The 22,755-nt window shown below is 50.3% G+C and overlaps 1 protein-coding gene across 5 annotated transcripts in view; it reads right to left on the bottom strand.

Annotated features, from left to right (window-relative positions):
• COBL (cordon-bleu WH2 repeat protein) overlaps nucleotides 1-22,749 on the bottom strand; it is a 277,479-nt gene extending 254,730 nt beyond the window's left edge. For all 5 annotated transcript variants that reach the window (XM_073885054.1, XM_073885055.1, XM_073885060.1 and 2 more), the window contains exon 1: nucleotides 22,612-22,749. In XM_073885054.1, coding sequence (XP_073741155.1) covers nucleotides 22,612-22,652 — 41 coding nt within the window. In that variant the 5' untranslated portion in view covers nucleotides 22,653-22,749. The remainder of the gene's footprint in view (nucleotides 1-22,611) is intronic.
• Between the last annotated feature and the right edge of the window lie 6 nt (nucleotides 22,750-22,755).

Here is a 22,755-nt window from a genome sequence, read left to right as displayed (position 1 = left end):
CTAATCTCGGTTCCCTGAGTCTGGAAGGGCGACAGCGAAAACTATGGGAGACCCGGTTACATGGGAACTTGAATATTTAGGACATACACTAATATATATTTGTTGTTTATCTGAAATTCACGTGTAAGTTGGCATCCTGCGTTTCATCCGGCAAGTCTGGCCCAGCCAGTCCACGGCATCCTTCAGATGCAGGAGTCCTTAAGGTGAATGAGCCGTCATGGGGGAGTTAGCAAGCTCCTGGTCTGAGTCAGGTCCCATGCTGAAGCCCAGCCTTGCGGCCAAGGTGCAGAACCCCACTTCCGCACGTGCCAGGCCAGCTGCCCTCCACGGCCCCTTGTTCCACCCGCATGCAAAGCGAAAGCTGTCCTTTGGCTCCTTACTGCAAACAGATGGCTCCAGATTTCCTGTTCCTGCTTTGCCAGCCACTCAAGGGCACACGGAGTCAGACACCGGGCCGAGGAGGCTTTGGCTGCTTCCGGGTGCATGACTTTGAACAAGTCTCTGCATCTTGCCGAGCCACGTGTGCGGTGATGCCAGTAGGATCTGTCCTGCCCTCCACACGGGGCTCCGTGGACAATGGGCTCTCAGCACTGGCAAAGGGATGTGCCAAGTGCCCTTCCAATGTGAACCGCTTTCATCTTTGTTGCTGACAAGGTCACATCCCTAGAAACCCCAAATCACATTTCTCCTCCTCCTCCTACACCTGCAACTGGTCACCAGTCCATCAGTCCTACCTCTAACCCCTGTCTGAAACCCCTGCTCTTTGCATCCCCGCCCACAGCCTGACCCGAGGGGCTCAGAACCGCCCCTTTCCTCCTGGGCCCTGACAGAGGCCTCCCAGCTAGTCTCTCCCAGCTGCGGCCTTGCCCTCCCATGGCTCCCAGAGACAGCTGATAAGCTGGCACGGCTTCTCCGAGGTTACCGATGGGCTCCCCCCCTCCCCCGACGGCACGAAGGTGCTGTGATGCTGGTCCGGCCATGTGTTCTCTCCACTGGTCTCCCTTCCTGGAGAACCAACCCCCTCACTGCCCCGAACCAGGCTGTGCACGGCACACCTGTCCTTGCTCCTGCCATGCCCTGAAGGGGAAGAGCCGGTCATCCATTCCCCAGCCGGCGGCCTCCCAGGCTCTCAGAGGCACACAGCAGGGGCATGCACAGCGTCTGTGCACCACCAGCGAACGTTTCCAGCAAGCCACGGAGTGCAGGTGGGCAGCAGTGCTCGGCAGAAACCAGTTTGAGTCATTGATCACCTCCAGCTGCCTCCTCTGAGGAACCACAACTTGTCCTACTTTCACTGATGAGAACTGGGGAAATCAGTGCTTCCCTTTCCACCCAGCTTGTCAGAAACACAAAAGCAAAGCGGATGCCTCATCGATGCACGGAGACTCGCTTTCCCTGCTGAGTCTCTCCTCCCTCTGCCATTCCCTGGCCTGGTTTTCTGTTTCTGCGTTCACTAACCTTCCCATTATAGGCCCTCGACCAAGTTCCTCGTGGGAACAGACGGGACAGAGAGGCCATCAGCGGAGTCGGAGGAAATCAGTGAGATGTCCTCCCCAGTGGCAGCGACCTTAGGTCGGCCACTTTTCAAGTGACACTGGAGAGGCAGTGCCCGTGCTTGGGCCAAGACCATCGAGTGCACATGCGCCATCCGGGAGACACAACAGAGCGGCCGGTCACAGCGTCTGCTGCATCAGCTACGTGCTGCTGGTCACCGGAGGCCACCAAGTACCACCCGCCCATCTTCTCTATATTACTTTGAAATCCGATGGCTCATCGTTGGGGAGCTTGGGGTTCTAAAGTGGCAGGCAAAACAGAGCATAGGGCAGAGCAGAGTTGATGGGAAACCCAAGATGTCACAGCTCGGGCGGTCTACCCAAGAAAAATGCGTCTGTGTCGCAGACCTTTCTTTAAATCTTGTCTTGACCCCAAGGTCAGGAGACCCCCCCCCCCAATAAACATCACTGCAGAGGTGAAGGGTGCAGAAGCAGTGAGTCATTCTTCTAAAACTCAGACATGGCTGTCCGAGCCTGGGCATCCTGCTGCCCGTAGTCCTTCTTTCCCTGGGACCTTAGTCTCCTTCCACCTCCACGCCGTGGGCAGGTTAAGCTGGTCACACGACAGCACTGAATAGCAGAAGTTCTGCCCCCCTGGGCCCTGTTCGTACTCCTCTGTCTGCAGGAGCACCCTGACCTTCTGTGCCAGCCCTGGTGCCCCTCCTCCTGAGGACTCCCGCACTGGACGCTCTGACACGGAGTCTGCCCTGAAGTCATCCTTATCACTCTGCACTGCCCGGACGGTGACCCAGCCCCCCTCTCCACCTGGAGGGTACGGAGTCCCTCGAGCAGCCGTTGTGAGGTTGTGAGGCGGCAGAAGTCCCATCAGTCACCTGCACATGTGGGTGCACGGTGCACAGCCCTCGATCACAGGCTGAGGATCCCGAGACGCGCGTGAGCGAGGCCGAGACGCTGACGCGCAGGGAGGGAGCTGGGGTGACAAGACACAGGAAGGAAACGAGGTGACAGGAACCAACAAGAGACCTGCCAGAAGGTGAAGGACTGGAATCAGATGCCTTGTCTAACCAGTTGTCCTCACCGGTGGCTGAGGCTTGGGAATCATTTTGACAACCTTGAAAAGTGACCTTGAAGACAATCTGGGAAGTCCCTGTATGTGTGGGGAAGTCAGCGCTGCTAAGGAATCACTGTTAGGGGCGCCTGGGTGGCTCAGTGGGTTAACGACTGCCTTCGGCTCAGGTCATGATCCTGGAGTCCCGGGATCGAGTCCCGCATCGGGCTCCCTGCTCAGCGGGGAGTCTGCTTCTCCCCCTCCCTCTGCTTCTCCCCCTGCTCATGCTCTATCTGTCTCTCTGTGTATCTCTGTGCCTCGAATGAATTAAAAAAAAAAAAAAAAAAAAAAAAAAAAGACTAGCTACTCCAGGCGGGTGGCTTAGGCGGTGAAGCATCTGACTCTTGGTTTCGGCTCAGCTCCTGATCTCCTGGTTGTGGGATCGAGCCCCACGTCGGCCTCTGTGCTCAGTATGGAATCTGCTTCAGGTTCTCTCCCTCTCACTCACTCTCTCTTTCTCAAATAAATAAATAAAAGGCTAGTTGTTCCATCCTGCATGAAGGATGCCGGATCACACAGTGTTCTCCGCAGAGAAACTATACTCCTTCAACTGTAGCAACCTGCCAAAGTTTCTCATCAGTCAAGCACGGCGTCAGTCCTAACTTTGTCCAAATAAAGGTTTACCATTTTTTATTTGACCTCACTAGTCACTACCGCACTAGGAATATACACATAATTTTGCATCCCGTCGAGGTAGCATAGTCCTTGAATGCTGTCTATGCTTAGTTTATGTAGAATTAAGGTTCACCTGCATCATTTCGATCACTTTTAATGATCCAATCAAATGGAAGCAAAGACATGACCCCGTGAGTGCCTGGCCTTGCACGCGGTCAGGACCTAGGGTTGCCCTACCATACCATCCCTGACACAAACTTCCAGGCACCCAGCAAAGCACGACACCCCGGTGACCAGACGGCACACGGCACACGCTCGGGTCCTTCCAATCACATCGCTCCTTTAACTGTTGGTGCTGCTCACTTCCTGCAGGTCCGTACTGATGATGTCTCCGAGAACAGCCACCAAAGCTGGAGGATCCACGGGACAATCTAATCTTGACTTTCTTTGCTGAAAGGTGTCCAATCCTGACCATCTCTCACTTGTCTGCACTTTTCCACACCTCTTTATTCTCCTTTTTGAGCGTTAGGGGGGAAAAAATTCCCCACTGAATAAACCTCTAAGCATCTATTTATGTGAGCTAATCTTGGTGCGATGGTCACAGCTTCTCCTACCTGGCTGCTGCAGGCATCTGGAAGGAGCGTTCTAACTGAGGACTGCTTTGTGAGAAGGCCTTTCATAAAAATAAACCTGACTTATCGTAGCCCCCCCGACGAGGAGGACTGATAGCGCCTTCTTTTCTGGGTGTTCCGAAAACACTTTGTGCACATCTCTCTTATACCGTGTGTCATAGCTCCTTGCTCGGGGATCTGTCCCTGTGTCCATGCTGTGGGCTCCGTCAGGTCAGGGACAAATTATCCATACCCAAGATGCCAGGATGAATTTTAATTCTTAATTAAAAAAAAAATCACAGCTAAGCAAGTGAATACATTCTAATATAGTGCTACATCAGTAAAAAATGGATCATGTCACTTTTAAACACCCATCCTATGTAGAGATAGCTGACAAAAGTTTAACATCATCTGTACGGTTTTAATTCAAAGTTTATCCAAACACGCTGGGAGATGTTTGATTAAAGGAGGACAATCAAAAGGGAGAAATTAATCTTGGCTTTCTTTTCATTTTCGTGTGTGCGTGTGTCTTACCAAAGCATTATTTTACACAAGTTAAGCATTGCATGTCTTTTTTTTTTTTTGATCGATAATTTATTTTCAGAGAAATAATTCTGCAGGAAAACAGTTACATAAATGTCCCTGCAAGTGTTTTAGAGAGTGGTTTCTGTTTCGTGGTGGACGCGTATGAAGGCTTTATAACCAGTTTGATGTCGGTGATTACTCACAGCTAGGTGCTAAGTATAGCATGCGTGCTTGCTTGCAATCTGGGCTTGACTGTCTTTTCCCAAAGCAACCTGGCTAACCCATATGAAGTGCATTAAAACATACACAGAAGGGCCTCTGAAGAGGAAATTTTTGTAACACAGAACAATTGCGCGCTACGTAAACAGCTCTTTCAGACTAAACAGAGCTCCCCGCCTGACCTCCCTGAGAGCTGGAACAATATTTTTACTCAAGTTCATTTAAAGCCTTGATGGGTGGATGAGTAAGTGAATGGATTATCTTTAGCCAGGATGGGACATCTGAATCACCTGGGAGCTCCTTCAGACCACTCACCACTGAATCCCATCTGCGTGGGCAGAATTAGAACCTCTTCAGGGAGAACCTGAGGCCTGTCTTTATTCAAAAGCCCCCCAGGAAGAAGACACAAATAAATGGAAAGATATCCTGTGTTCATGGATTGGAAGATTTTCTTTTTTAAGATTTTATTTATTTAAAAAAAAAGATTTTATTTATTTATTTGGCAGAGAGAGAGGGAGAGCACAAGCAGGGGGAGGGGCAGGCAGAGGGAGAGGGAGCAGCAGACTCCCCGCTGAGCAGGGAGCCCAATGTAGGGTTCAATCCCAGGACCCTGAGATCATGACCTGAGCTGAAGGCAGGCATTTAACCAACTGAGCCACCCAGGCACCCCAATGGATTGGAAGAATTAACACTGATAAAATGTCCATACTACCCAAAGATTCAGTGAAATCCCTATCACAATTCCAATGGCATTTTTCACGGAACTACTACCATGGAAGACCCCGGAAGACCCCGGAAGCAATCAGACACACACCCCTGGTTAACAGCCATCAGGACAGAACCCAGCCTCCTCATGCTTGTTTAGAGTGACTCAGGATCTGGGCTGAGAGATCATAACACGCACAGTCCAAACAGGGCTGATATGGTGGGGGAGTGGGCATGATGAGTAATTACAACCTCAGCCAGGCCAAGAGGCGGAGATTGTCACAAACCAAGACATCCAGCCACCTTTCCGTAACTGAGGTTGTTGTGTTGTTCTTTTTAATGAGGCTAAGTTTTCATCATTTGGAGGATCTTTATGTTAGAACAAGGCATACAGGTAAAAGAAAATTGTCACATGCAGCCCTGCTCCATGTTTTCCAACCATCAGAAGGGCCCCCCAGTGGGATGTGTAACGAAAACCTTTCCCGAGCCCCTCAGTGTGGGGGCTTTGAATACCTGTCACAAGTGGTTTAACCAAGTTGCTTTGGGGAAAGGCAGTCAAGCCCGGATTGCCCTGGGGTAGTTTCAAAAGATGGGCACAAATGTTTTACACTGGTTCCCTAAAAAGCAGGAGCCTCATTGCTCTCCCGTGAAAGTGGACTCGGCTTGGTGACTTGCTTCTAAGGAATGCAATATGACACTAAGTGACAGCGTGTGATTCAGAAGGCTGGGTCATAAAGGCATTGCAACTTCCTTGAATTCCTTCTTGAATCCCCAGCTCATCAGGAAGCTGATTGCCATGTGAAGAGGAGGTCCACGTAGCAAAGAACTGAGATGTTCTGCCAGAAATGAGCAAAATGGAAAGAGCTGGCTTCTCTGTAAGCCTGGCTGCCACCTCAGGGGACAGCCTGAGTCATAGCCACCAAGTACAGCCAGCCCCACTCCAGGCTGCTCAGTTTGGGGTAATCTGTTTTCATCAATAGATCACTACTCCACCGACGGTCTTCAAACCGTCACCTCTGTGATCAGGCCATGCTTTCTGAGGCTGTCGGCCACATGGGTGCAGTGACTGTGCAGCTGATCCATGAGCACATTCCTGCAAGCTCAGGCTGTCACCACTGAGCATCACCACCTCCACGCAGGGGCCAGGGCCACACGCACACAGGGCAGCCCTCTGCGTCACTCCTCATTAATCCATGGGGCCGTGCTCCATCCAGAAAGTGGGGAAAGAAATGCCTGCCCTGCAGGCTTACAAAATGCAGATATTGGTGCTTTGAAAGCTGCCAATCAGTGCATAATTGTAAATTACCGTTAAGTAGACCCCATCTCTTCACGTACTGCCGTGTTGGCCTAACTCACTAGACACCAGCAGGGACTGGCTCTGCCAGCAGGGACAGAGCGTCTCTGCACAGCAGGTGTGACTCTGTACCATTAAAACCCACAGACAAGCCTGGAGCAGCTTCTCCTGAGTTGAGTACAGAAGACACCAGGCTCTGGGGACAAATCCACCTGCCCCAGGATGGGGCTTGTGTGGTCGTAACTCCTTCGCCACAGCTCTTTGCTCCCCAACCCTCCACCAAATGCTCTCCAACCAGACTCTTCCCCCAGCCCACCGCCCCTGCCCCCTGAAAATGCATGCTTGCGGAATAAAGGAAGCACCACCCAAACGATGCCCCCTGAGCCACAGCAGTCTAGGCCAGGAAAGCCAAGCAGGAGGTTTTGCTGGTGTGCACCAGTGCCTTCCTGCCCTGCTCTGAGGCCAGAGAGGAGCACAGCACCCCCTCCCCTGAAATGAGCAGACAACCTCCAAGGTCCCTATACACATGTGCATACACTCCTCTCAGGGCAGTGGGCATTGAGAAGACCCTGGGGGATTTAGTGAGGCTGCTGGCAACGGCCCCCTGCAGCCATGTGCTACCACCTGAGTGACTGGGAGCTACAGAGATTGTCTGTCAAGAAAGTATTATATTACAAAGAACTTTTGCAAACCCCTAGCTACAACAGTGCTGTGGAACAGAAATGAGGTAAATCAGAGGAGACTACAGAAATCCAGATTTCGCTTATCTTCTCCTGCTGGTCTCCTTCTTCCTAGGGTCACAAGTTTCAAACTGGCTAGAGGGTTAATAATCCCCAGCACATGGGCCCAGGTTCCAGTGGGGACTGAACAGTATGCCTGGAATGTCTCAGACCCGCCATGTGCCTGGGTCCTACTGATGGCACTATGACGGGGCTGGGGCAGCAGGAGGCTGGCGGTCCTGCTCAGAGAATGAGAGAACATATCAACAACGGAAAAGGTGCACAAGAAGGGCCACAGCACTGTTTCCTGGCTATAGGCGTGGTGTCGGTAACCCTGAGCAAGCTGGCTACCTCGCTGAGATTCAGTGTCCTCATCCCCAAGATGGTGATAATAATGGTACCTACATACAGGTCTACTGAGGGGGATAAATGACATAATGCACAGAAAGCATGGACCCCACAGGCCCTCCCATACTAATTCGACAAGACCAGAGCTGTACACACCCTATTCAACCGCATCACCTCTCAGACTGGGCACTTGGATGTCACAGACACGTCAAGCTGCTTTAAGAGCTTCTGGTCAGCCATCTCCACCACATACTGATCTCACTGTGGACAGGTCCACAGACCATACTTTGAGTAGCCGCCAGGCCCACTGCAAACACAGACTTTGCATCTCTGACCCCCAAAACCCAGTTCATTGCCTCTTTCTTACTTTATTATTACAAGTGTTAAAGCTTGCCTTTGATTTCAGACTCAAACTGCAGTTATTCAAGTAGAGAGGGTTGTCATACCTGGCCAAGGTTCCCTGAGAGTTGGTACTAAACATGTCCCATGGTGAGTGAGACACAGTGTGCACTTGGCAGGCCTGGGCCTGAATCCCTGCATCCTGCTACTACCACCTGGTGCAAGAACACTGGCTGAGGCCCACTGCCTCCTGAATGAAATGTGTAATGGCCTCCACATCAGAAGTGCTGAAAGTAAAGTGAACAATAAATCAGGAGCCCCGCCCCACCCTGAGTCTACCCCACACTCCATGAGTGCTCAGTTTTCTCCAACAAAATCTGGACCTCCCCAAGGACCTGACTTCACTCCCACTACTCATGTCTCTCAGAAAACCCGCCCCATGTCTCAGACTTCAACCTAGAACTGTCTTCAGGGCCCACAGGGACCTCTCTACAAATACGTGAAGAGTACATGGAGGGGTCAATATCTGTGCCAGGTTAACCGTGTTACCTTGCTGACCCTGGTCTCACTGATGAACCTTTCTGGGCCCCATGTTCCTCATTTACAAACGGGAGAAACAGTGGCACACACTTCCTGGACCGTTGTAAGGATTACATGAGGTGACACATACAAGCACTTTAAACAGTGCTTGGTAAGCACCCAATGACACTGGCTGTGCTTGCTGTGTGGTAACGGAGCATGTAGCAGGAGATGGGACCCATGCTGCCCATGTCCTCACAGAGCTGTTCATGGCTCCCTCCCGGAGGTCCTCTCCTCTCTCTCCTGCCCCGACCAGGGGCTTCCCCCTCGGAGCTTCCTTGGCCTGGTGGCTCAAGCATGCTCTGTCCATCTCTCCTCCACTGGATTTAAGCACCTGGAGGACAGGAGTCCTGCTTGACTATCTCTTAGCCTCTCCTTAGCCCACCTCACATTCAGTATGAGTACGTGAAAGACCTTCATCCAAACTCCCCCCTTCCCTTCCACCCAGCTCCCACCATCCTATCCCTACAGGTCAGAGACCTCTCCCAGTTACCTACATTCAGAGCCTCACCACTCTGTGACCTGTGGCTCCCAGAGCTGCACACCTGGCGTCTCCAACACTGTCCCTTCCTCTCCAGGTCAGGGCCTGGGCCACTGTAATGCTGGCTGTCCCAGCTGGTTCCCAGCCTCTCCCCTTCCCTCTCTGAGTCTCTCACATCCTGGCTTCAGTCTAAATGTCTAAGAACACACTCTGTCCATGAAGATGGCACTCTTCTGCTCAAAACTGACGGATCCCCTCCTTCTTCAGGAGAGAATCCAGACTCCCAGAGGGGGCCTTCACTCCAGGCACTACGCTGGACGTCTAGACATGTGTCCTCCCTCAGGCTCCCCCGTCAGCCAACTGGAGGTCTGTCTTCTCCTGGTCCCTCTCTGAATTCTCCCCAGTGCTAGGAGGTACCCATCAAATAATCGTGGACCATCTGCCTGGCTAACAATGGTGGAGATCTGGCCTCACCCCAGCATGATCCATGAAGAGAGGCCGTATAAATGAAGCAAGGGTGCCATCACTTCTTAGCATTATCTGTGATAGGAAATTCTACTCTGAGACATTCTACCACTAAGGTAAAGGGAGAAGACCATCCTTTTTTTTTTTCCGAAGAGTCACAATTCTGAGGATAATCGTGCTTTCAAAAACATGGGAACTTGACCTGTGTTCAACAGCACCCCGATAATGAACTAGTACTAGTATTTTACATGATATAGGACACAAAGCGTGGCTGCTGATGTGCATCACAGACATCTTCACCGCCCCCACCAGGCAATCACGGTGACACACTTTCGGGCATGAGCGCAATCACCGGTTCAGTCTCCCCAAAACAAGGCTGTCACTGTGCCCATGTACCCCTGGCAGGGCTGCATTCTCAGAACTGAGCTCCTGCTGACATCACTGCAAGAAAGACCTATACTTTGGAAATTGGAAGTTCCAAAATAGGATAATAAAGTGGCGATTTCCCAAGCCTTGTTACAAAGTTAATACAACAGACCGTAACTTCAGGTCTGTGCTTCTACATTCCCTTGCACGGAGCAGAGATATAGAAACACTTTATGGCAGGCGCCTGGGTGACTCAATTGGTTAAGCATCTGCCTTTGGCTTGGGTCCTGATCCCAGGGTCCTGGGATCGAGCCCCGCATTGGGCTCCCTGCTCAGTGGGGAGTCTGTTTCTCCCTCTGCCCCTCCCCACCACTTGTGCTTTCTCTCTCTAAAATAAATAAATACAAAATCTTTAAGAAGAAAGAAAGAAAGAGAGGAAGGAAGGAAGGAACACTTTATGCCCTTTTATAAAATCTGGACCTGGGTTGAACATGGACCGGAAAGCCCATCATCCAAATCCAGTGACGAGGTCAGCGTGCATGTGTGCCCTGATGTGAAGAGCAAGGGTGCGGCGGGGGGTGGGGGGTGGTGGGAGGTGGTGGGTGGCATCCCTGAGCCTCCTGCACTGAAGGAGCAACAGAAACAAAGGCAGGGTTAGCTTCTCCATCGTCATTACTTTGCTTTAGCAAATGGCGAGGCACTTCAAGAGGAGGTTTGTCAAAGCAACTGATACCGAGTGCCAATGTATATATACCACGTTAATGTGCTTGGGGTGGGGACTGACTAAGTTCCGAGGTCTTTCATATGACAGACACAGACAGACTTATCAGTCAAAACTGAGGTTGTCTACCAATCTGACTTGGCCATGGAATGTGTCCGTGTCCTCTGAGGGGTCCTGTATGGACCAGCGTTCCTCTCCTGGATTTCCCCAATGGGTCCACAGACCTGCTCAGCTTTGTATCTGATACCCAAATGTAGGCTTTAAGGAAATCATGCTAAGATGTGATTCTGCTGTGCCTCACCCACACAGCCGCTGGTGGAACACATGGTACAGACTCTGTCCAGCGCTGAACCCCAATGCTTATTTTAGACCCTCTTCAATGGGTGATGGGTATCATGCAGTGACACTGGACACAGCCTGGGTTCAGAGAGAACTCCTCCTCCAAAAGCCCCTCGCCGATCCAACAGTCAGAGACCAAATTCCAGTCGCAGGTTGTTGCAAGCACCTTCATCTTAGGAGAGGACCGAGGGACGCAGAGGTCATAGCGGCACGTGGTAGACAGTGGCCTGAAGGCCTCCTCTTCCACCCACCATTCTTTCTTTTTTTAAGATTTATTTATTTATTTGAGAGAGAGAGAGGGAGAGAGCATGCACCTGTGTGAGATGGGGAAGGGCAGAGGGAGAGACTCTCCAGCAGACTCCTTGCTGAGTGTAGACTCTGCTGAGTGCAGAGCCCGATGTGGGGCTCGATCTCATGACCCATGAGATCACAACCTGAGCCAGGCTCCCCCAGGCTCCCCACCCACCATTCTTTACATCAACACCCTCACCACGGAAGTGACTAGAAAGCTGCAAACTGTCCTCAGGCGAGATCCCCCAGCCCTGCAATGCTGGAGCCTCACGAGGAGCAAGCGGTGGTCTCTACTTCACTTTGACAACAGACAAAGGGACACGAGTGAAACCTGGTGGCTTTTATCCCCACTGATACAGCACTCATGCATGTATAGAATAAATGCAGACCCGTTTTAATGCCAGTGAATATTTAGCGTCATCGAAAGGCCACCCCATCAGAGTGAAACTGTTCTGGACGTGAAGCGTGAGCCCCCTCCCCCGTGTGCACGCGCACGTGTAACAGGGAAGCCCGTCCACTTGAAAGATGGTCATTCACTGCTTCCCACCCACCTTGATGGTTAAACCCCAACCCTGACATAAGAACACTGTATAATTTTAAACTCACAAAATGAGAGGTAAACATCAAGAAAACATTTCAAATGTGTAATTTTCCTCTGCGGTTGCCACCCAGATGCCTCAACTCATGAGCAATGTTTTCCACAGACCTACAGGCAAAGGGACAAAAGCTCTGTTTCTCTAGCTCCGCATAGGTCATTTGTAACAGGCATTTGTAACTGGCAGGCGTAGGGTACTGCACGCAGGTTAAGTCAAACGTCATCAGGAGGGACCCATTCTTTTCGTGAGAGAGATTCAAACTCTAAGTTTTAAAAATACAAGAAGAAAACAGACTGAGGAATGTTCGGCTTGCATCGGCCTCGGGTGAGCAGAGAACACGTGCAGGCAGGGCGTTCTGGACTCTTTCTTAGCCCCCAGTGGGACGCCAGGTAGGCGATCCATAAATTCTACTTGGTGGCATCACGGCCACCTCCAACGTCCCCTGGTGTGATTACAGATGAGCACAAGCAACACCACATACGTGGGAAGAGTCGGCTCCAAAGGGCCACCCCAGGGGTCTCTGCTTCCTGCTAGCGCATCCCTGCCCGGGGTCAGTGACAGAGGACGTCACCCCCCAGAACTCCCTGTTCAAGGAGCCCATTCACCCACAGGTAGGAGCTGAAGGACTGCCCTGCTCACGAGTGAGTCTTACAGCCCAGACCAAGGCCTGGCTAACGTGGTCCACAAGAAAACACAGCTAGTGAAGGTGCGAGTTTGGGTCTGTGGAGCTCTGACTCCGAAGAAAGCTCATTTACGGTGCAAAGCAGAACCCCATGCGTTCGTTAAATTGTGAGCAAAAGATGCGGCGAGCTGAGTCAACCTCCAGGATGAAAGGGGAGGCTCTGAAACTCTGGTGAATTCACAAGCTGGGATCTTCCTCCTGGGGAAGAACAGACGTCTGCATTTGACATACCACATTAATTCACAAACACACCACGGCTGGGCTGGGCCCTCTCCCACCACACCCCATGCAGCTCTGCCAAAAAAACAAAATCGCATCCAACAGTCTTAGGAGAAGTGCATCTAGAACCGCATTCAACCGTGACAGTCAAATGCATGACACCACGAGCCTCCTGCATGGGGAAGAAGCCAGGTGGGTGCAAGCCCACCGTCTCTTCAGGAAGACACAACTGAGAAAGGCAGGGCCTCAGACACAGCCCATCCGAGCCACCTGCCGCCGCACAGCGCCAAGCAGGGGCTTTGAGGAACATGACTTTGGAAACTGGTACAGGCTTCTACCTTGTGTGGTGGGATGACCGTGGGATGAGGAGACTCCAGAGTCATGTGACAACCGCATCCATAAACTGCACACGATTATTGCCACCAACTCCGGAGAGCCCAGGGGGTTCAAACCTCCCAGCGCCAGGCAGGCGAGGACCCTCCGGTCAGCTAGAAAGTAACCACTGTCACAGACATCAACATTGCTGAGATAAGGCAAGTCATTGTGCGGAACATTTCCATTTCTTCCTTTTAGAAAAATGCATAACCCAATAAGCATTCCAAAAATGTGAAACATTCTGGTAAGCTAAAAAAAAATATTGATGAATAATAAAGGAGTCTCCCAATTGAGGTCTTTTTCAATTTAAATCAGCACAGTTTCCAAACTAGCTCTGTGACTGTTGAAAACGTGGCACACTAATCTCATCTCGGACGTACTCTTCAACTACGGGTTATGAGTTAAAATCAACCACACAGGTAAGTGGTAGAAGGGACTGATCTCTGGGGGCTGGATAAAAGAGATGCGCAGACCTCATGACCCTCAGGGATGCTTTTTTTTTTTTTTTTTTTTATTTTAAGATTTCATTTATTCTGGAGACAGAGAGCACGAGCGGGGACAGAGAGCGAGGGAGAAGCAGACGCCCCCCTGAGCCCGGAGCCCGATGTGGGGCTCGATGCAGGACCCCAGGATCATGACCCCAGCCGAAGGCAGCTGCCCAACTGAATGAGCCACCCAGGTGCCCCCATCATGAACATTTTTTAAAGCAAGGTGGCTGGTAGGGCTCTGGGAGCCACCTGTAGTTCACTCTTCCCACAGGCTTTGTCAGGACACTGTTAGCCTTTATGATGCAAGAAGTGGTTTCCACCCAGAGGAGGAGAGTTTCCAATCCTGCCCCAAACCAAGTGTCCATGATAATTGCAGATAGTGAGAAGACAGGCGGGTGAGCAGGCAGGCCGGGAGATGTCTTGCTTCTGGCCACAGGGAGCCTGTCTCCTTCCAACCTAATGGTTTGTTTACTGAACATCAGTGGATTGGGCTCGTAAGAGGACTCCAGACAACAAAACTCTATTTAAATCTCAAAAATTAGCCACATGAACAAAAGCATACACTCCTGCTGCATTATCACTCCCACCCGAGCTATTTTTATATTCAACGCTCAAAACATTAGGCTTGAAAAAACTGCCAGGATCTGATTTGGGAACCTTCTGCTCTGCCAAGTGCTGCAAGTGATTTTAAACTTGACACTTGTCTCCACGTATATGCACATGCACACATACCCACACGCGCACATGCATACACACACCAACACACACCCACACTCACACAAATACACGTGTGCACGCACATACGCTCTCGCGGGCACGCACAGTGCGTGCTCCCAGCAAGTCTCTGAACCTGAGTCTGCTACTTAAGTATGAAACTATTCAAGCTCTTTACACACGACCGTGGAGTCAATACATCTGGTTCTTCCCTTCTATCCTCTGACTCCGAAGGCCACACGGGCTCTGCATCAAGTAGACCCAGGGCCCACAGCACAGAGCCCTGCACCATTTTCCGTGACTCATGCTCAGAGCAAACTAAGGACATGTTTTCTAGCAGAGGCCAAGGAACTGCCAGAGGCACTCATCCTGAGAAAGCCCGGGGTCTCCCAGGATCCTGGAGGAAGGAGGGGGAGCACGGCTGTGCACCCTGTCTGCCCACTTATGCCAGAGCTCCTCCCAGCCTGCCCCGGGAGTTGGAGGTAGGACCATGTCCACAGAGGCTGCTGGAAGCTCCCTGGTTCCTGTTATCTCATTCTCGTTCCCTCCTCCTCCTCCGAGACTTTAAACGACCAGGTGACTTGACCCTGGGCCAATGGCCAGGACGCAGACAAGCTAGAACCCTCGTGCACTGTCTGCGGGGATATGAAATGGTGCAGCCACAGTGGACAACAGTGTGGTGCATCTTCAAAAATGAAGGAGAGAACTGCCATATGGTCCTGCCATCCCGCCTCTGGGCGTGTGCACAAAAGCAGCAAAAGCAGGGGCGGTTGCTTGCGTGCCCATGTTCCCAGCAGCATTGGTCACGATAGCCAACAGGTAGAAGCGAAAGAGTCTACCAGCATTTGAAGCGATGAACACGTAGGAAACACACATTATGGAGTACCACTCAGCCTTAAAAAGGAAGGACGTCCTGACACACACCACGACACGGATGGACCTTGAGGACACTGAGCGAGACAAGCCAGTCAAAAAATGACACGGGGATCCATACGAGGCCCCTAGAGGACTCACATGCACAGGCACAGAAAGTAGAAGGGTGGCAGCAGGTGGCTGGGGACAGGAGAACGGACAGTCAGGGCTTAATGGATACAGAGTTTCAGTTTGGGAAGAACGAGTGCTGGAGATGGATGCCTGGACATCAACGTGAATGTACGTAACACCACTGAACTGTACAAACAGTAAATGCTACCCTATGTAAAGTTTACCACAATAGAACAAAACAGAACAAAACAAAAAACAAAAACAGATCGGGTCAGCGGATAGGAGGGAAGGGAAATGTACAACGTTCGGGCCAGACCCTAAATAGGACCCCCTTTCGTCGTCGCTCCCGGGGCTGGGCTGCAACAGGTACGAGCAGAGCGACAAGTTAGAGAGAAGCAGGTCCCCAGTGACTGGCACCTCCTCTCAGGCTGTTCAGGCTGCTCTCACAAAATGCCAGCATCTGGGCGGCTTATAAACAACAAAAGTCTACTGCTCACAGTTCTGGAGGCTGGAAGTCCATGGTCAAGGTGTCAGCAAGGTCCAGTGAGGGTCCTCTTCTGGGCTGCAGACTCCTCACTGGGTGCTCAGACGGCTGAAGGGCCGCGGGAGCTCACAGGTCTCTCAGGAGGCACTGACCCCAATCATGAGGGCTCCACCTTCATGAGCTGAGCACCTCCCAAAGCTCCGCTCCCCAGCACCACCACCTTGGAGGTTAGGATTTCAACATATTAATTTTGGGGGGGGGTGTTACACAACCTTCCAGATCAATACCAGCCCTGAAATACCAGTGAGGGAAAAAATCATCCCCTCTTCCAGTCACTGTCACTGTGGGGTGTCTAATACTTTATGTTCCTCAGAATAAGACACCTAACACCTCCCGGGTCTACAAAGAACAGGTCTTCACAACTGGCAAACGGGTCGGAGCATGTCAGTCTGGAATATTTCAGTGACAACTGATCCGTCTGCTGTCATAAAGTCTGGCAGAAACAAGATTAAGCGGGAGTTTAAGAAAAAAAGTTGGACCCTTCCCTATGGGAAAAATAAAAAAAAGTTGGTTTTTTTCGAGGCGAGATTTAGGATTTCTGGGAACACGTCGAATCATATGACTTTGGGGCTCACGCGGGTCTTGAGGTCATCTTATCCAGCACCCTCCACCGACAGATGGGAAGCAGAACTCACGTACCTCGTCGCAGGTGTGTGTCGCGTCCTGCGACGCAGATTCATGACACAACACACATAATGTCCCTGCCTCTGAGGAGCTCACAGTTCAGTGGGTTGGAGACCAGCAGAGGGAAAACCCTAACCCCATGTAAGGGTTTCCAGAAGGGCGAGTGGACAGTGGCAGGAGAGACAGAGCCCCGAAGAGGATCTGGAAGCCTTGGCTAGAGCCCCCAGCGGCAGCAGAAAGGATGAACAGGAATCATCTGGGCAAGGAGAGAGGAAGCCCACTGGCCAGGAGGAGAGGGAAAGCAGGAGAAAGCAGGAAGGTTCAGGAGGGACAAAACAGAAGCTGGAGCTACTCAGTCCACTTAAGGCGCCACTGGCCACACGTGACGCTTCACGTTTAAATTGATGAAAATTAAAGACGGTGAGAAATTCGGCCCTTCCTTTCAAATGCTGGGCGGCAGCTGTACTGGGCACAGACACACAACACTGTCGCCCTGGCATGGTTGTTAGACGGCGCCGGGCTGGGAAGCGGGCAGGAGCCACATCGGGACCCGCCCGCGGGCTCTGCTGAGAAGGGTACACTGAATCTTGCAGGACCGATCCCAGGACCCAAGTCTTCCTATTCCTGAGCCAATGTCCTCCCCACTGAGCCTGGCTGTCAGTCTTCGGTAGGAGAAAGTCAAACAGGATGACTGACCAAGCGGAGGCATTACGGATTAGGGCCGCCGGGCCATGACCCCGAACTCTGTGCCCAGTGAGGATACGAGCATATCCGCGTGTGTCCTCGGGAAAAAGGACAGCTTGTTGTCCCTAAGGAGCGTGTCCCTAAGACAATGGTTCCTCATCTGGGTTCCTGGGCCACAGAGTGAGACGGAAGGGTGTGGGGGAGGAATTCATGACTCGGACTCCTGGTGTAGCAGGCTTATTTGGGGGGATGTGTATCACTTTTTTTTGAAAAGGGATAAGGACTTCAATGGTTTATCTAAACCAATCGTGTCTCGTAAAAATGCGTTGCTGGCTTTGGCGGAGGTGGTGAATGAATCTACAAAAGTGTTTGTGCAAAAGCATTTGTGGTCTGGGAATCTAATCAAATGCACCCAAATGAAATACATTTTAATGGTCTCTTGAAAAGCTTTTTCTTTTTTTTCCTTTTTTTTTATTGAAAATGTTTTTGGCTGTGGAATTTATTCTAATTGGACATGACCTGTAGAAAATATGGTCTTGGCAAGCAACAGCTCACCACCTAATTAGGGAAACCAGATGGAAGCTTGTAAAAACCCCAGAGGCCACAAAGTATCTCCCAGCTGGGGAAGTGAGCTGTCTCCAGAGGGGCTTGCTCAGAAGCGTGGGGACGTTCCTGAGGCAGGCGGTAGAAAGGACAGAAATTGTTGGAGACCGTTGTCCTTTTGTCACACCAGAGTACACAGCAAAATGTAGTCTGAAATTAATACCATTATGTCTTGAAAACGAGTGCAATCGCTGGCTCTGTATAAAGCAAACGAAACCAAACAAAGTATACACGAGAAAAAAACTGTAATGCTGTCACAGGAAGAGACGGGTGCAAAATAAAGCCGTGTGGAAACATGAAGGGAAAGTGACATAAGTCAATGCTGCCACTCACTCGAGTGTTGAAAGCCAGCAAGTGGCCCTGAATGATAAACACTACCGTGACGCGGTAAAATGAGAAAGCGAAGGTATAAAGTGGGAGGAGGCAACATTTAAAATTTGCCTAAATAAATTAAAATCCTGTAACAGAAAAAAGGTATATCACCCATATATCAATAAAATAATTTGATATCAAACATATTTGGTAGAGAAAAAGTACAAAGATGAAGAGATATATAAAATCTGTTGTTAAAATACAAAGTAAGTGAAAAACCACATTCAGTAAAGTGAACTGACACATAAAAGCCACAGAACCCCTAATTAAATGTGGACGGAGAGAGACCAAAAGGGCGTGGGGAAATGTTGCATAATAAATACACAAAGTCTCTACTATACGCTTTCACTTAGTTCAAGCCCAAATCACAACCAAGTGTTTCGATATGTGCAATCCACACATCCTAGATCTATACATGACTTTGGTATCAAATACTTCTGCTCACGGCTTAAACCTTCCGACCAATTATAAAATTGAGTTTAACAATTAATAACAAAGCACAGAAGTCCTAGAAACTGAAACTGCTTATTATGGTGTGTAGACGTAGCCTGTAATCACTGTTTCCTTAATTTTTATGGGAGCACTCGGGTGCACCCAAGTTAGCACTTCACTTCTCAGGTCCCAGCCACCGGAGTGCAGGCCTGCGTGTGTGCGGGGCTGTCACTTTTCCTGTGCCTATCCAGTGATCGCCGGCTCTGGCTGGCCAGGAAAAGGCCACGCAGAGAGCAGAGGAGATGCTCTGGGTCCTGGAGGCAGGAGAGGGGCAACATTATACAAATATCTGTGTTCCCACTTTAAATCATCACTTAGCTTCATCATCCTTATGCAGCCATGGAGGAAATAGTCAAAGTGCCCTAACGTCGTTTGATATTGTTGCAGAGGAGTGTCCAACTCCTCAAATATATTCAGAAAAATTACAAGTACAAAAGAATAAGATTCCTAAGCCTACTTCCCAGGTTATATCAAACAACACCTACCTTTTGCAGTCTTAAATGTATTGCTAACCAAAACTATAGCTCAGAAGTAACAACTTTTAAGTTAAACAGGAAAAGCTGAATGTAACAACACATAGTTAGATGTACTATCATTTTAAAGAATGTAAACATGTCAGCCAAAAGCCTAGAAAACTTAAAAAAAAAAGGCTAGAAACCTAAACTTTATTCTTATTATGGTGTACACTCGTTAATATTTCAGCAACATTTGTACACTTGTCAGAGTTAAAATGGAAGATGTCATTGTGACGGCCCATGGTCATTGTCAAGATAGCAGCTCCTATAATATTTTGTTGGGTGGTGACAGGACAGGAGAAGCTCACATTATCCACTTCTATTAATTTCAAAAAATCATTTCTTGTTCTAACAACTTGATTGAAGCCATACAAATTGATGCAGAGAAATGAACATCAGCTATGTCTTCATGAAGCTCAGATTCTAACGAACTTGGACAAACGTCCCCTGATTTTTATATAAGGACAGCTCTTGAATGCAGCCACTGAGCAAATGCTCTGGCGGTTTTGACATTTTGTGTCACTGGAGACTATTCTATTCTACAGAACTATGTGTTTCCTCCGTAGAAAAAAATTAACCAGTATCCTGCCAAACCCAAACACTCTGTCTCATTCATACAGAGTCCAGAGGGAAGTTTAACCCTGTGTTCCATTACCACCCACCACTGGCATGGGTCGCAAAAACACTCAAACAGAGAAACTAAAAGTAAACAGATAAACTCAAGGTTTATCTTACACGGACTTAAATATATTTAAAAACTTCACCCAAAGGAAATGTGTCTTCCCTTGCATTCCAGAATATTCTGTCAATTATTACACTGTAACTGAGCTCTAAAATTCCTTAGAAGTCACATCGAGTCGACTTGTCAGTTTTTGCCTCCTTCCTACAAGAATACTTTTCCCAGACAGTAAAGTTAGTCATAAATCCTTGCTTTAATGAAATTACTATTAAAAACATACAATTCCAATCCCACTAAAAAGGTATACTTGTGTACTCAATAAAGATAACTAATAATTACTTATGAATAATTTAGTGGGATATACAATCTATGTCCACTAACAGATTGTCCCTTCAGTGATCCTCAAGAAAGACCTCTGTAGACCTTGCTTTCTAATGTGAAATCTCCTTATTTCATTGTTCCCCGGCCAGCCCATTTCTACATAACACAAGATGGAATGTTAGAGTCAGTCAACAAGTTCATCACATCAGTTGTTTGCTATCATGTGGGAAAATGGTAGCTTGTTCCAAGTTTGATTTGATAGCCAAAACTTGCACTATCAGACAGAAAACAAATTTCCCCTGAGCACATGGCAAAGCACTGCCTTATTCTCCAAGCCACCGAGGAGCAGACCAGAGAAGAAATCAACAGAACTTGACCACCACGGATAATGTACCAAAGCCAGAAATTTCACGTCTGTATCTATCCTCTCTGGTAGGCAAGCAATGCCCCTAAATTATATAAAATATTCCAAAAGCTCAAGACCATTTCTTTCCTCCAACTTTAATACACAATAGTTTTATTAATCATGCAATTCCTATCTAGAAAATATAAGCACATTGATATTTTCTTGATGTCTCTTGATGTAAAAAAACAAACGACAGGTGATAAAATAATTGGGAGTAATAAAAAGTAACATGTCTACACTTCTTGGACAAAGACATTCAAACAAGCAGATCGGAGGGACAGAAATAAATGTATGGATAGTAGCAACTGCATGGTTTTGTTATCATACCCACAGCAAAAGCCCTTAGTTCCCCCCAGGGGTGTGGGGGAGACTCAGATGTGAAGTCCAACCAGAGCTTGGAGAAGCAGTGTGAAGAACACGGCTGTGGATTCGCCTCTCGCTGGTCCAGCACCAGGGCTGGAGAGGGTGCCCAGGCTTTGGATTCACCATTTCACCCCCACAATCAGATTCCTTGCAAGGATTTTACAAATAGTCTCTGAATCCAGCTTTGCTGGCCTCTCAAATGCTCTCCCCTTCACATTTCCTTCATATTAGGTGATAGTGAGGAAAGGATTCAGTCTCCTTAAATTGGCTTATTAAACAGGCTCCCAAAGCGAGGGATCAAAAGGTAATTCTGAATACTGTCATTTTGGGATGCCCATTACCATAAAAAGGGGTTCCTCACATTTATTTTCTTTTTGGGAAATGTGTTTGTTCAATTGGAATTACATAACCACCACTAAGTGCATTGCAAAAAAAAAAAAAAAAGTTCTTTTTAACATTCCTCAGCTTCAGGATTATTTGATTTGCTAACCTGGCTCACTTTTTCCTGGCATTATAGAGATAGATAAAAAAAAAAAAAAAAGCAAGTACGAAAACCTTAGGCGGACTTGGGCAACGCAGCGGCCCATGGGCACATGGGGAGAGTGAGTCAGTGGGACACAACTGCAAAGAAAAGAGATTAGTTGTCCCCAAAGCTGCCTCATTCAAGACCAGTTGCCATAGCGGAAAGTGGGCCCACTCGATAAGCAGGTGCAGGTCCCACCCAACCACTCATTCCATTTGCAAGACTCATAGCACATTTGCTCCAGGCCAGTGAGCTGGTTCTCGGGTCGCAGGGCTCCGCCGCAAGCGTCCGCAGAGGCTGCGCGCGACCCCGCGGCCTGCTTGGGCTGTGCGCGGTTCAGACTCCAGCTCAGGGTCCTGTTAAAGGGCAGGATAGCTCTTCTTCTACCGGGGAAGGTACTCTGCGAGTAAAACCAGAACATGGCGTGTGATCCCTACACACAAAGTGTGGGGATGGCCGCAGACACCCGGACAGGTCTGGGCTCCAGCAGAACCGCGCGGGCAGGATGCACGCCTGGACTTTAGTTGGGAAGCTGGGGTCTCCACCTCCGGTCGGGTCCCAGCCCGTGCGCTGCAGACCGTACAGGGGAACCCCAGAGAAGAAAGCTGGGGAGGGGGAGAAGATGTCAGGGAAGCCCACAGGGCAGTGCCCTACACACAGCGCTCCTGTTACCGCCGGACCCAGGCGTCTGCGAGGTCCTGGAACCTGCTCCTCCTGCCCGCGGAAAGAGAGGACGGTGTCCGGCATACCGTGGCCGGGTGAGCGCTGACTACTGCAGCGCGGGCACACGCCCAGCAAGTCAGTGGCGGGACTGGAGTCCGAGGTCGGGTCTCCCACCGCCCTCTCGGCCCCCGGGGCGATGACTCGGAGGTGTTTGAGAAAGGCTCGGACTCGGTGAGGGCTCCGCCCGCGGGGACCCCCAAAAGGGCGCGCGCACACAAACACACCCGCGCGGAATGTGCTTCGGCCTCGGCCTGACACTGTTACCTGGGCAACGACCCGGGCGCACAAAGTACACAACCCCCTTCCGCGGCCGGGCGCAGACCCGCGGGCCGGAGAGGGGGGCGCCCCGGCCCCGGGCTCTCCCCAGTGCCCGTGCCCCTGCCCCGAGTGAGCGCGGTGCGGGCGCGGGCGTCCCTTCCGAGCGGAGTCCCGGCCCGCACGCCGCCCGGCTGCCCCGCCACTTACCCGGTGGGGGGCTTGGCCGCCGAGGCGCGCGGCGCGTCCATGGAGCCGGCGGGCTGGGGGCGCGCGCGGTGCTCGGGCCCGGCCGAGTCAGGCGCTCGCTGCCGCCGCCGCCGCCCTCATTCACTTTTTCCGCGCTGACCCATC

The sequence above is a fragment of the Callorhinus ursinus genome, unplaced genomic scaffold (assembly GCF_003265705.2).
Source record: "Callorhinus ursinus isolate GAN/ISIS: 27379988/994484 unplaced genomic scaffold, GSC_fseal_2.0 scaffold60, whole genome shotgun sequence".
Taxonomy (NCBI): Eukaryota; Metazoa; Chordata; class Mammalia; order Carnivora; family Otariidae; genus Callorhinus; species Callorhinus ursinus.
The sequence above is the reverse complement of the archived record's forward strand: the minus strand, read 5'-3'. Positions and strand labels throughout refer to the sequence as shown.